Here is a 14605-nt window from a genome sequence, read left to right on the forward strand (position 1 = left end):
TATCGATACTTGTACTCGGTCTTAGAGCCGGTTCACACTGGGGCAACTCAGCCGCCTGACAAGTCGCGTCCCATTGTATTCAATAGAACCGTTCTAATAGGTGCGAATCAAGTCGCTCCGACTTAGAAAATGGTTCTTGTACGAGTTCGGGGGCGACTTGGGGCGACTTGCATTGACTTCTATACAGAAGTCATTTTGCAAGTCGCCTCTGAAGTCGTCTTTAGGACGCCTTGCCGAGTCGCCCCCGAAGTCGTGCCGACACAGTGTGAACCGGCTCTTAAAAAAGTGGTATCGGGACAACCCTAGTCTGGACCATCATATATATATATATTCCAGTTTCCCCAATTGTTAATAAAATCCCCAGTCCTGGGTTCAGGCTGTAGGCTGGGTTCACACTACTACACTACTTTCATCCTACTTTGCTCTGCTACATTGGTCCTACATTTATCCTACATTGGTCCTACATCCATCCTACTTTCATGAACAGGATACTACTTTGGTCCGACTTCAATGATATTCAATGGGCCTGAAGTAGGATCAATGTAGGACCAAAAGTAGTACAGGGAGCATTTTCAAAGTCGGACCGACTTGTGTAGGACCAGTTAAGACGGTTCTCATAGGGAAACATTGATTTTCACACGTCATGCTACATGAGGCTCCCAATGTAGGACCGTTTGTCGGACAAGTGTGAACCCAGCCTCAAAGCTGATCAGCACACTGATTGTGCAGGTGTGTGTGGGCCTGATAGGAGACTCAGGACCAGCATTCTAGGCTCCACCCTCCCGAGGAGTCCAGGTTTGGTAGGGAGAACCCTGAGAGTGCAGGTGTGCACTAAATTAGCTGGAGAAGCTAGAGAAGCTAGAGAAGTTAGAGAAGCTGGAGAAGCTGGAGAAGCTGGAGAAGCTGGAGAGTTCAGGCTGCACTATAATACCCAGAGTCCTGAGTCTGAGGTGGCAGTCAGGAAGGCTTTATGTGGGAGCCTGAGCAGTGGTGCTACTGCTAAAGAGAGCCAGGTGGCTCAGTATTTCCTTTTGCACGTGTAAGCCAGGTGGCTGAATGTACCATTCTGTATGGACAGTGAAAACCCCTGTGTGGGAAACCTATGTTTGGATTTTGTTTATTTTTGCCTTTTGAATAAAAGTGGGCCAACAAGCCCTTACATAGTTCTGGACTGGCGTGAATCGCTTAAAATCGCATATCCCACTTGAGCTAAACAACCCCCAACATTACAATATATATATATATACCGTATTTTCCAGCGTATAAGACGACCCCCTAATTTTGCAGGAAAAAATTTGGTTTTGGGATATACTCACTGTATAAGACTACCCCCTTCTTACTAGTCTTTCTGGAAGCTGAGGGGTAGCCAGAACCGCTGACAGAAACAGGCTTTTTCAAATCTCTGCACTGTGCCATTACATTACATTCCTCACTGTGCCATTACATTGCATGCCCCCACTGTGCCATCACTTGCCCCTCACTGTACCATCACTTGTCCCTTACTGTGCCATCACTTGTCCCTCACTGTGCCATCACTTGCCCCTCACTGTGTCATCACTTGCCCCTCACTGTGCCATCACTTGCCCCTCACTGTGCCATCACTTGCCCCCACTGTGCCTGAACTTGTTGCCCCCCCCCCCCAGTGCAATCACCGCAAACACTCACTTTTTTTGCCGGCGGTGACAGTCTCCGTACTGCGAGCGCTAGTGTCAATGATTTGAAAGCCGCGCCTTCCCTTTAGAGTGTTCTGTGATAGGCGGAACACAGAACAGAGGCGCTGCTGGGAAAATTTGTGTTCCGCCTATCACAGAACACTCTAAAGGGAAGGCGCGGCTTTCAAATCATTGACGCTCGCGCTCGCAGCATGGAGACTGTCACCGCCGGCAAAAAAAGTGAGCACGGAGACCGTACCCGGCGTATAAGACGACCCCCGACTTTGGATGCATGTTTTTGTATCCAGAAAGTCGTCTTATACGCCGGAAAATACGATATATATATATATATATATATATACACATATATATATACAGGGAGTGCAGAATTATTAGGCAAGTTGTATTTTTGAGGATTAATTTTATTATTGAACAACAACCATGTTCTCAATGAGCCCAAAAAACTCATTAATATCAAAGCTGAATATTTTTGGAAGTAGTTTTTAGTTTGTTTTTAGTTTTAGCTATTTTAGGGGGATATCTGTGTGTGCAGGTGACTATTACTGTGCATAATTATTAGGCAACTTAACAAAAAAAAATATATACCCATTTCAATTATTTATTTTTACCAGTGAAACCAATATAACATCTCAACATTCACAAATATACATTTCTGACATTCAAAAACAAAACACAAACAAATCAGTGACCAATATAGCCACCTTTCTTTGCAAGGACACTCAAAAGCCTGCCATCCATGGATTCTGTCAGTGTTTTGATCTGTTCACCATCAACATTGCGTGCAGCAGCAACCACAGCCTCTCAGACACTGTTCAGAGAGGTGTACTGTTTTCCCTCCTTGTAAATCTCACATTTGGTGATGGACCACAGGTTCTCCATGGGGTTCAGATCAGGTGAACAAGGAGGCCATGTCATTAGTTTTTCTTCTTTTATACCCTTTCTTGCCAGCCACGCTGTGGAGTACTTGGACGCGTGTGATGGAGCATTGTCCTGCATGAAAATCATGTTTTTCTTGAAGGATGCAGACTTCTTCCTGTACCACTGCTTGAAGAAGGTGTCTTCCAGAAACTGGCAGTAGGACTGGGAGTTGAGCTTGACTCCATCCTCAACCCGAAAAGGCCCCACAAGCTCATCTTTGATGATACCAGCCCAAACCAGTACTCCACCTCCACCTTGCTGGCGTCTGAGTCGGACTGGAGCTCTCTGCCCTTTACCAATCCAGCCACGGGCCCATACATCTGGCCCATCAAGACTCACTCTCATTTCATCAGTCCATAAAACCTTAGAAAAATCAGTCTTGAGATATTTCTTGGCCCAGTCTTGACATTTCAGCTTGTGTGTCTTGTTCAGTGGTGGTCGTCTTTCAGCCTTTCTTACCTTGGCCATGTCTCTGAGTATTGCACACCTTGTGCTTTTGGGCACTCCAGTGATGTTGCAGCTCTGAAATATGGCCAAACTGGTGGCAAGTGGCATCTTGGCAGCTGCACGCTTGACTTTTCTCAGTTCATGGGCAGTTATTTTGCGCCTTGGTTTTTCTAAAAGGTTCTTGCGACCCTGTTGACTATTTTGAATGAAACGCTTGATTGTTCGATGATCACGCTTCAGAAGCTTTGCAATTTTAAGAGTGCTGCATCCCTCTGCAAGATATCTCACTATTTTTGACTTTTCTGAGCCTGTCAAGTCCTTCTTTTGACCCATTTTGCCAAAGGAAAGGAAGTTGACTAATAATTATGCACACCTGATATAGGGTGTTGATGTCATTAGACCACACACCTTCTCATTACAGAGATGTACATCACCTAATATGCTTAATTGGTAGTAGGCTTTCGAGCCTATACAGCTTGGAGTAAGACAACATGCATAAAGAGGATGATGTGGTCAAAATACTCATGTGCCTAATAATTCTGCACTCCCTGTATATATATAGCAAATAAAACTGACCCGAACATTAACCTGTAAATGTTTTGTCATAGTAATATTGATATGAGCACATACATACTTTAGCTGTTTGGGTAGCGCCACATTATTTTATTACCTAATTGCTCGTTTTTGTCTAGGGGACAAAGAAAATAAGATCTACTTCCCTGATCCTCTGCGTTGCTAGACCAGTCCCTGCAGCGCCTTTTCATTCATGTTTTAGTGGTGCAAAGTCCTGAAGTCATCAAGACCAATGGAGGGTCTATAGCCCTGCATTGGACATAATGGGCCATATTCTCAAATAATTTACGCCGGCGTATCAGCAGATACGCCGACGTAAGTCCGATCCTAGGTTTAAGTGTATTCTCAAACTGAGATACACTTAAACATGCCTAAGATACGACGGCCTGCGCCGTTGTAACTTAGGCTGCAATATTTACGCTGACCACTAGGTGGCGGTCAGCGTAGAATATGCAAATGACTAGTCACGCCGATTCTCTAACGTACGCTTGCCCACCGTAGTGTTTTAACGTCGTTTCCGTAAGCGATACACGGCGTAAAGATAAACATGCCCCCAAGGTGGCGTACTCAATGTTAAGTATGGCCGTCGATCCCGCGTCGAAATTTGAAAATTTAACATCGTTTGCGTAAGTCGTCCGTGAATGGCGCTGGACGCCATTTACGTTACAGTCAAAACAAATGACGTCCGTGAGACGTCATTTAGCGCAATGCACGTCGGGTAATTTACCCGACGGAGCATGCGCATTACGATCGGCGCGGGAGCGCGCCTAATTTAAATGATCCACGCCCCCTACCAGGATCATTTGAATTAAGAGGGCTTGCGCGAGTGGACTTTACGCGACGCCGCCGCAAGTTTACAGGTAAGTGGTTTGGGAATCAGGCACTTGCCACTTAAACTTGCGGCGGCGTAACGTAAAGGACATACGTTCCGCCGCCTCAGATCTTTAAGAATATGCCCCAATGACATCAAGAAACAGTCCATCTCTGAAGCACTAGGAAGCACAGGATTAAAAAAGTAAAATAGGTAGATTCAGTAAGAGTTAGGCCGGCTTATCAGTAGATAAGCCGACCTAACTCAGAATCTACGCCGACTTATGTTTAAGCGTATGCTCAAACAGAGATACGCTTAAACATATCTAAGATAAGACAGCTTGCGCCGTCCTATCTTAGGTTGCAATTTTTCGGATGGCCGCTAGGTGGCGCTTCCATTGCGGTCGGCGTAGAAAATGTAAATGAGTTGATACGCCGATTCACGAACGTACGCCCGGCCGCCGCAGTAGATTTACGCCGTTTCCGTAAGGCATTAGCAGGCCTAGAGTTTTCCATCTATTAGGTGGAATAACAATGTTAAAGTATGGCCGCCGTTCCCGCCGCGAGATTCAAATTTTTAACGTCGTTTGCGTAAGTCGTCTGCGAATCGGGATTTACGTTGTTTACGTCCACGTCAAAATCAATAGGCCCGTGCGGCGTACTTAGACGCAATGCACACTGGGAAATGTAGGCGCCCGGCGCATGCGCAGTGATAAAAAACGTCAAAAACGTGAGGTCAAGCCTCGTTACCATAAAACACGCCCCCCTCCAACACATTTGAATTAGGCGCCCTTACGCCTGCCGCATTTACGCTACGCCGCCCTAAGTAAGGAGGAAAGTACTTTGAGAATACAGTACTTGCCTCTCTTACTTAAGGCGGCGTAGTGTAAACACGCTAGGCTACTCCGCCTTAGATTTGCGCGCCCCTACCTGAATCTACCTAAAAGTGTTTTATCTCTCCCCTGGGCTAAAGAGGCAGTTTACCCCTGCAGTGCAGACACAGCCCTGCTGCAAGGGACTGTTTTTACGTTTCCCAGAGTTGGGCTTTAACCACTTGCCGCCCGCCAATGACAAATTGACGTCGGCAAAGTGGTTGTAGAATCCTGACTGGACGTCATATGACGTCCTCAGGATTCTTAGCCGCTGCGTGCCCCCGGGGGCGCGCATCGCGGCGATCGTTGTTGCGGGGTGTCAGTCTGACACCCCGCAACACCGATCTCGGTAAAGAGTCTCTCACGGAGACTCTTTACCACGTGATCAGCTGATCACGATGTAAACAGGAAGAGCCGTTGATGGCTCTTCCTCACTCGCGTCTGACAGACGCGAGTAGAGGAGAGCCGATCGGCGGCTCTCCTGACAGGGGGGGTTCGCGCTGATTGTTTATCAGCGCAGCCCCCCCTCGGATAGCCACATGGACCACCAGGGATGCCCACTAGGGAAGGGCAAAACTTAAAAAAAGGGGCAAAAAAAAGTCCCCAAAAAAAAGTCTGAAAAAAAAAAAAAAGTCTAAAAAAAAAAAAAAAAGATGCAAAAAAAAAAAAGATGCCAATCTGACTGGCAACAAGTAAACAAGTAAATAATGCCGCCCCACAGTGTCCATCAGTGCCGCCCCACAGTGTCCATCAGTGCCACCCCACAGTGTCCATCAGTGCCACCCCACAGTGCCCATCTGTGCCACCCCACAGTGCCCATCTGTGCCACCCATAAGTGTCACCCCACAGTGCCCATCTGTGCCGCCCATGAGTGCCCATCTGTGCCGCCCAAGAGTGCCCAGTGCCGCCCATGAGTGCCCATCAGTGCCGCCCATGAGTGCCCATCAGTGCTGCCCATCAGTGCCGCCTATGTGTGCCCATGAGTGCCGCCTATGTGTGCCCATCAGTGCCGCATACCAGCGCCGCCAATCAGTGCCACCTCATCTGTGCCCGTCAGTACTACCTCGTCGATGTCCATCAGTGCCATCTCATCTGTGCCCATCAGTGCCACCATATCAGTGCCCGTAATTGAAAGAGAAAACGTACTTATTTACAAAAAAATTACAGAAAAAAATAAAAACGTAATTTTTTTCAAAATTTTCGGTCTTTTTTTAGTTGTTGCGCAAAAAAAAAAATCGCAGAGGTGATCAAATACCACCAAAAGAAAGCTCTATTTGTGGGTAAAAAAGGACGCCAATTTTGTTTGGGTACAGTGTAGCATGACCGCGCAATTCCCTTTCAAAGTGCGACAGTGCTGAAAGCTGGAAATTGGCTTGGGCGGGAAGGTGTATACGTGCCCTGTATGGAAGTGGTTAAATACTTCTGACATTTATATGATCTAGGCTGTCAGTCAATACACTCTAATACATATTAGTGTTTTTATTTCACCAGAAGTTGAATGGGGGCGGGGTACCTAAATTTGGTCTCACACAACAGCCCATTGGTGGCTCTGCCTGTAACTGTGCGTTTAGTTTCTAGTCAATTACCCTAATAAATTTCATACTGAACAAGGTCCTTAAGTGGTTAATCATTTGTCATTCAATGTAAGGCTGATCTCTCCAATATTTCAGGTTTTTTTTGGTTGTCACATTTTGCTAAGCAACCGCTAAGAACACTAACTGTACTGGTACATGGAACAATGACAGATAGACCTGTCAATTATCTCTATGCATTCATTATATTATGTTACTTTGGCATTTAGAAATGACTCCAAATGGAATTTATAAACTATCAAATTGTCACTCACTATTATAGTTACATAGTTACATAGGGCCAGATTCACAAAAGAGATACGACGGCGTATCTCCTGATACACCGTCGTATCTCTGTTTCTATCTATGCGACTGATTCATAGAACCAGTTACGCATAGATATCCATAAGATCCGACAGGTGTAATTGTTTTACACTGTCGGATCTTAGGATGCAGTACCGCGGCCGCCGATGGGGGGAGTTCGCGTCGTAAACCAGCGTCGGGTATGCAAATTAGGAGTTACGGCGATCCACGACGGATTTTCGCGTTCGCTACGTCGCCGCTAGTCTAGTTTCCCGCCGCAAAGTTAGTCGTCGTTTTTGGTGCCCTAACTTTAGTCAGCAAACGTATTGCTGTCTAAAGTATGGCCGTCGTTCCCGCGTCGAAATTTAAAAATGAACGTCGTTTGCGTAAGCCGTCCGGGAATACGGAATTACGCTACGTGCGTCGCCGTTCGGAAAAAATGACGTCACTGCGCGCAAAGCACGACGGGAATTGTAAAAAAGGACCATGCGCAGTAGGTCCGGCGCGGGAGAGCGCCTATTTTAAATGGCACACGCCCATTTGAATTGTCCCGCCTTGCGCCGGACGTCTTTACGATACACCGCCGCAAGTTTCCAGGTAAGTGCTTTGTGGATCGGGCACTAAAACTGGAAAATTGCGGCGGTGTATCGTAAACGGGTTACGTTACACCGGCGCTCTTGTACGTGAATCTGGCCCCAAGTTACATAGTTAGTCAGGTTGAAAAAAGACACAAGTCCATCCAGTTCAACCACAATATAATAAACAAACAAAATAAAAAACACAGTACAATCCCATACACCCAACTCCATACCCACAGTTGATCCAGAGGAAGGCAAAAAACCCCAACAGAGCATGATTCAATTTGCTACAGCAGGGGAAAAAATTCCTTCCTGATCCCCCGAGAGGCAATCGGATTTACCCTGGATCAACTTTACCTACAAATCTTAGTACTCAGTTATATTATGTACATCAGGCATGTCCAAAGTCTGGCCCGGGGGCCAATTGCGGCCCCCCTGGTGATTTAATATGGCCCCCCTGGGGATTTGGATATATATATATAGCCATTGCAGCCTCACATGTGCCCTGTGCCCTGGGGGGGTCACAAAATATATATACCGTATTCAGAGCTTTTTTTCTCAGAAAATAGGTGCAGGAACTCAACCACGACCCCGTTCATATTTCACAAACCGTAGAAGGGTCTTAAAGGGGCATTAAATACCAGGATTGCATTACATACAGAGTGTAGAGTTCAGGGGGGGTTACACACAGAGTGCAGAGCTGTCACTTGTAAACACAGAAACCAGACTTCTGTGTTTACAAGTAATTGTGGTGAGCAGGCACCAAAGGGTCTGAGCCAGAGGTGGTGGAACTGAGTTCCCCCAAGTTCCCCCTGAAAAAAGCCCTGACCGTATTTATCGGCGCTGCCTCGGTGGGGACAGGATGTGCGCCGTCAGATTACATTAGGAGAATCTCCTGTTTACTCGGCGGCATCTGTAATAGGAAGTCCCGTTTCCTGGGATGCCATTGGATGACTGTTCTGTTTATCATAGGAGGCGGGACTTTGTATTAAAGAGGCCACACGTAAACAAGAAATTCTCCTGTTTGTAATCTGACGGCACTTGTTCCTCCCCCTCCCTGTCCCCTCCGAAGCTGCAGATGGCATCGATCAGACTTCACTGATAGCAATGGTAAGGCTACATTCATGGCACATGTGAGGCTGCATTGATTGCAATGGTAAGGCTGCATTGATTGCAATGGTAAGGCTGCATTCATGGCAATGGTGAGGCTGCATTCATGGCAATGGTAAGCCTGTGCGTGTTATACGCTGATAAATATGGTATATCCAAATAACACGCCCAAGCTCAACCTGAGCAGCGCTCTGGGATTTGTTGGGGCCACAAACGAGATATATACAGTATATCCAAATAACATGCCTGAGCTCATCTCTTCACCACACACAGCTAGGAAGGCAAGAGAATTCTTGTTGGGCAGTGATTTAGTGCTCGGGCAAACACACTTAGATCAAATTTTAATGGTTCAAAGAATGGCAGGCAAAATGGTCGGCCCTCAAGCATGTTCACTTCATCAAATGTGGCCCTTTTCGAAAAAAGTTTGGACACCCCTGATGTATATTTAGGAAAGAATCAAGGCCTTTCTTAAAGCAATCTACTGAGCTGGAAGCTGAAATATCAAACACTGTCCTCCAAGTAAGCTCTCCACACTAGGGTGACCACATTTCCAAACTGCTATTCAGGGACCCCCTGAAAACAGCCGGCGCAGCGGGTGCGCATTCTACCCAGAAGCAGTGATCAGACCCCCGGAAAAGGCAGCCGCATCAACCACTTCACTCACTGATAGTACTTGTCCTGGCCGGCTGAGACCAGTGGAGGCCTTTTTTGGGGGCATCAGATCGGCCCCAAGGGGGGGGGGGGGGGTGGCTATGTCAGTTTCATTCTGGGACTCTGTATTGTCCTGGAATGAAGGTGCCCGGGACCTGGGACAGACTTGCAAAATGTGGGACTGTCCCGGGCAATCCGGGACACGTGGTCACCCTACTCCACACCTCTGGTGCAAGATTCCCCCCCATTACTTCAACTGACCTTGATGGGCGCAGAGAATCTGCTCTATTTACATTTTCTCCACTGGCACAGCCCCATGAGACACCAACTACCTACAATTCTATCTTCCACAGTGAAATGGCATGTGGGTGCACAGCTTTGACCAGCTACTGTACTATCTACATGGTTTATTGCAGGAGAATGAAGGTTGTAGCTGGGCCAATTGCACATACACCTGCCTAGTTCGCCTTGTAGATGGACATACTTTGGTAGGAGATACTTGTGGCTTTAAAGGGGTTGTAAACCCTCATGTTTTTTCACCTTAATGCATCCTATGCATTAAGGTGGAAAAACACCTTTCAGTCAACTTACCTGAGCCTCAAATTTCCCTTGGCAGGGACGTGCCGTCCCTCTCTCCACGGGGTTGAATAGATTGATAGCAGCGCAATCAAATCCAATGACGTAGGCGAAAGGGGGGCGGGGCCGAGTCATACATTCAGCGGCTATGGATCGCTTCTCTCTTCAGCCAATCAGGAAGCAGGTCTCAGACCAGAGTCCACCCCTTTTTAAAGCCTATTAGAGCCTCAGGCTCTACTCACATGCTTCAAAAAAACAAAAAAAATGTGGCTCCACTGACTTGCCTGGCATAGTGACACTTGCCCCAACACTTGCCTAGAGTCCCATATGATGTGATCCTTTCTCTATATGGCAGCTGGAATCGCATACTGCCTGTAACACACTGCAGAGCGGAGCCTCCTCCTTCTCCCTGGCTCTGATGTTTTCCTGTACACAGAGAGGAGAAGGATCTGGGGAGGAGAGAATCTGCTCTGCGTGTGCCGCACTGATCTGATGTCTGTAGTAATCCATTATGTACTGTATGGAGACTACAGTGGAGGAGACACAGTGACCAGGAAGGGATGTGAGGGCAGCAAGTTAACAGAGATGTATAATTTGAGGAGTGTTTTAGGGGATATGAGGATAAGAGGATAAGTGCTGGGGGGGGGGGGGGCACTTTTGGAGCAAAGAGGACGTGTGCTAGAAGGGACAGTTGGATTTGCAGTCTAACACCCCCCCCCCCCCCCCAAGTCCACTCCAAAAGCACACCCAGCACTTATCCTCTTGCCCCCACACTCCCCCAAATGAAAGAGATGCCATCTGCTAAACACAGAGGGTGATCGTGGCACCTGGGATCCTGGGCACCCCACAAGAGATGATTAACCATTTCATTGCTAGCAGATCCCCAGAGGAAATATTGTGCATTTCCACTAGGGATCTGCTAGTAATGAAATGGTTACTCATACACTTCTCATCTGCCATTAATGAAAGGGTTAATGAAAGTTTTATTGCTGGTGACAATCAACCCTTTCATTGTTGGCAGATGCTATTTTTTAGGGGGCGTGGGTCAGGGGGACCCTTCATAGTCTCTTGCACCAGGGCCCTGAAGGTTCTCGTTAAGTCTCTGAGATCTAGTACACATCCGTAAGAAATTATGTATAAAGCACCATGATATATATAATATTATTAGTAAAATTGCAACAAAACTCTAATCTTAAAAGATAGCTTGACCCTTACCTTCTGTCTTAAGAAAGATCTGAAGGCTCTCCGGACAATATGCAGTAACAGTTTGTCCCACCATGGCTGCATTCCAGCAATTGACACCATCCCACTCTGTGGGACACCCTGCAATAAAAGAAAGAAATTTATAGTAAAAGAGAAAGATAATTAAGCATTTCTTTAAAAGGTTGTCAGCCTCTGTATGTTTCTAATTTATATACGTTAAAAAAATACAGGAATCACAGGATCAATAACCAATTTACCCCAATGCCATGTAATTCAACTGTAATTTATCGGGTCTTTGGCCACTATTCAATGTGCAACTAACGCAAGAAGGCATTTAACAGAATAGGGTGAGAGAACAGAGGGTAACTGACTGTAACTTGCTATTTATTTAAAGGAAAAGTATGTCCAAAGCTCTTTTGGCCATGCTTCTTCTGTGCGTCATAGAAGTAGTCTAAATTTTACACTCCTGTGACTTATGCCACGTACACACGATCGTAATTTTCGTCAACAAATGTTTGATGTGAGCTTTAGGTCAGATATTCCGACCGTGTGTAGGCTCCATCGGACATATTTGCTGTCGGAATTTCCGACAACAAATGTTTGAGAGCTGGTTCTCAATTTTTCTGACAACAAAAGTTCTGGTCGGAAATTCTGATCGTGTGTATGCAATTGCAACACACAAAAATCCTACGCATGCCTGGAATTAATTTTACGCATGCTCGGAATCATCAAACTTAATTTTTCTCGGTTTGTTGTAGTGTTGTACATCACCGCGTTCTTGACGGTCGGAATTTCCAACAACATTTGTGTGACAGTGTGCATGCAACACAAGTTTGAGCCAACATTCCGTCGGAAAACAATCCACAGTTTTGTTGCCCGGAATGTCCGATTATGTACGCGACATTAGATTCAACCGACAGCAGGCTAAAGCCAGACGTCACAGAGCAGGTTCAGGCCCAGCAGGCATTCAGAATTGACATTCATAATAATTTATTAATCCCAAAGAAAAATTATTAAATCCCAAAAGGGAAATTATTACAGGATCTGCCCAGCCAACCATCAGCTGGCTTAGTCTCTAAGCCTGTCGCTGGGGGACTAAGCCAGGCTACACAGAAATACTAAATATATGGCTGATGATGATGATGATAAAAAAAAAAAAAAAAATTAAAATATATTCTGTTCCTTCCCCCTCACCTTCATTTAGAGAATTCACTAATGTCTGATTTTCTTTTTTTATCTTATGGAAACATTCCGCCTCTTCTTCCAGAACCTGAAGAACAAGAGCACACTCTGGATGGATGCAGCGGACCTGGGATGGGGATAGAAGAAAAAAAGAGATAAGCTTGCTATCTTCTTTACAATGGAACCTTCAACTTTTGCTAAAGATGAATTAGGACAAGGTTTTCTTTACTGCTATCCCAAACAAACTTTTCTCCATTTAGCTTCCATGTACAAACACCCACCTGAATATCACAGATCAGGAGAATGGTTGGGGTATTCTAAAGATTGCTTACTGCATCTTACTTGCCCAGATCAAAGTTGACAACAGGAGGAGGTTCCAGCACCCTGACCTTCATCTCACGTACTCAGATGTGGTCAGATGTGGCAATACGGGACAACTTGAGATCTAGCGATCATAGGAAGATCACATTTAGCATAAATCATAGGAAAAAGAGGCACGAGGGTAGCACCTGAACACTAAATTTCAAACGAGCAAACTGTGCTCAATACTACAATACATCAGTTAGGACCAAATCTTAGAAACAGTGAACATGGAAGAAAAATGGGAATGCGTTAAGAACATATTAAACAAAGATATCACACATTGTGTTCCAATGGACAATAAATATAGAAGAGCGAAGGTTAAACCTGGGTGGCAAACCGTAAAGTAAAAAGTCTTATGAAAGGGAAAAACTGATCTTTAAAAAATATATAGTGGAGGGGTCATTGTCAGCATTCCAACACTACAAGGAATGTGTAAGAAAAAAAATCAGGGCAGCTAAAAAAGACTACAAGATTAACATTAAGATTTATATATATATATTAAAGCGGAGTTCCACCAAAAATGGAACTTCCGCTTTTTGGAACCCTCCCCCCCTCCGGTGTCACATTTGGCACCTTTCAGGGGGGTGCAGATACCTGTCTAAGACAGGTATTTGCACCACTTCCGGGTATCGACTGCCACGGGAGTCACACTCCTTCGCTTTACACCCCCCCCTGCTGTCTTGTGGGAAACACACTGTTCCCAGGAGAGAGCGGGGACCAGTGACGGCGCATGCACAGTAGGGAACCAGGCAGTGAAGCCGCAAGGCTTCACTTCCTGATTCCCTCACCGAGCATGGCGGTGGCAGCATCCGAGGACCGAGCGATTGCTCGCCCTCGTCTGCCGACTTCGCGGGCGCGCTGGACAGGTAAGTGTTCATTTTTTAGGAGTCAGCACAGCTGCAGTATTTGTAGCTGCTGGCTTTTAAAAAAAAATTACATTTGGGGGGGGGGGTCCTCCGCTTTAACAGTAAAAAGCAAGGTCAGAGCACATTGCAAAAAATAAAAGACAATGATTGGAGGAAGGCACAGAGAAGGCAAGTGCACTAAATGTTTTTTTGTCCTCAGTTCTTACACAGGAAAAGGTGGGGTTTATCGACCATGACAGTATTGTTAGTAACACATCACAGGGTGTACACTTGTGGCTAACAGAGGCCAGAGTCAAGAGAAGACTAGATAAGCTTAACACAAATAAATCACCAGATGTCCTCAAAGAACTCAGTCAGTTTAAAACTAGACCATTACTCCTAATCTTTGCAGACAGCACACTGACAGGAATTGTACCAGCTGATTGGAGAAAAGCCAATGTGGTACCGATATTCAAAAAATACATATTCTTGGAAACTACAGGCCAGTCAGCCTAACATCAATAGTAGGTAAATTATTGGAGGGGATGATAAGGGACTATATCCAAGAATTTACTGAGGAAAATAGTAACATTAGTAGTAATCAGCATGGGTTTATGAAGGGTCGTTCCTGCCGGACCAATCTGTTAACATTCTACGAGGAAGTGAGCTGCAATCTAGATAGGGAGAGGTCTCTCAAAGTGGTGTATCTGGATTTTGCAAAAGAACTCAATACAGTTCCCCATAAACGTTTAATCTACAAGCTGTGGTCTGGACCATAAGGTTTGTTCTTGGATAGAAAACTGGTTACAAATGGTGGTGGCATCAGGCAGTATTGATATTTTTAAAAGACTCTTGGATTAGCATCTTAAAGAACACAACATACAGGGATATGGTAAATGATTATAGACACTGACACACATATACCTACAC

General features: G+C 45.6%; 1 protein-coding gene across 2 annotated transcripts in view; it reads right to left on the minus strand.

Moving 5' to 3' along the window:
• The window catches only part of LOC120918305 (vasoactive intestinal polypeptide receptor-like), a 140336-nt gene that overhangs the window by 97954 nt on the left and 27777 nt on the right, over positions 1–14605 (minus strand). For both annotated transcript variants that reach the window (XM_040329821.1, XM_040329820.1), the window contains exons 2-3: positions 12480–12594; positions 11298–11405 (exon numbers count right to left, since the gene is read on the minus strand). In XM_040329821.1, coding sequence (XP_040185755.1) covers positions 11298–11405; positions 12480–12594 — 223 coding nt within the window. The remainder of the gene's footprint in view (positions 1–11297; positions 11406–12479; positions 12595–14605) is intronic.

This window comes from Rana temporaria, chromosome 12 (assembly GCF_905171775.1).
Source record: "Rana temporaria chromosome 12, aRanTem1.1, whole genome shotgun sequence".
Classification (NCBI taxonomy): Eukaryota; Metazoa; Chordata; class Amphibia; order Anura; family Ranidae; genus Rana; species Rana temporaria.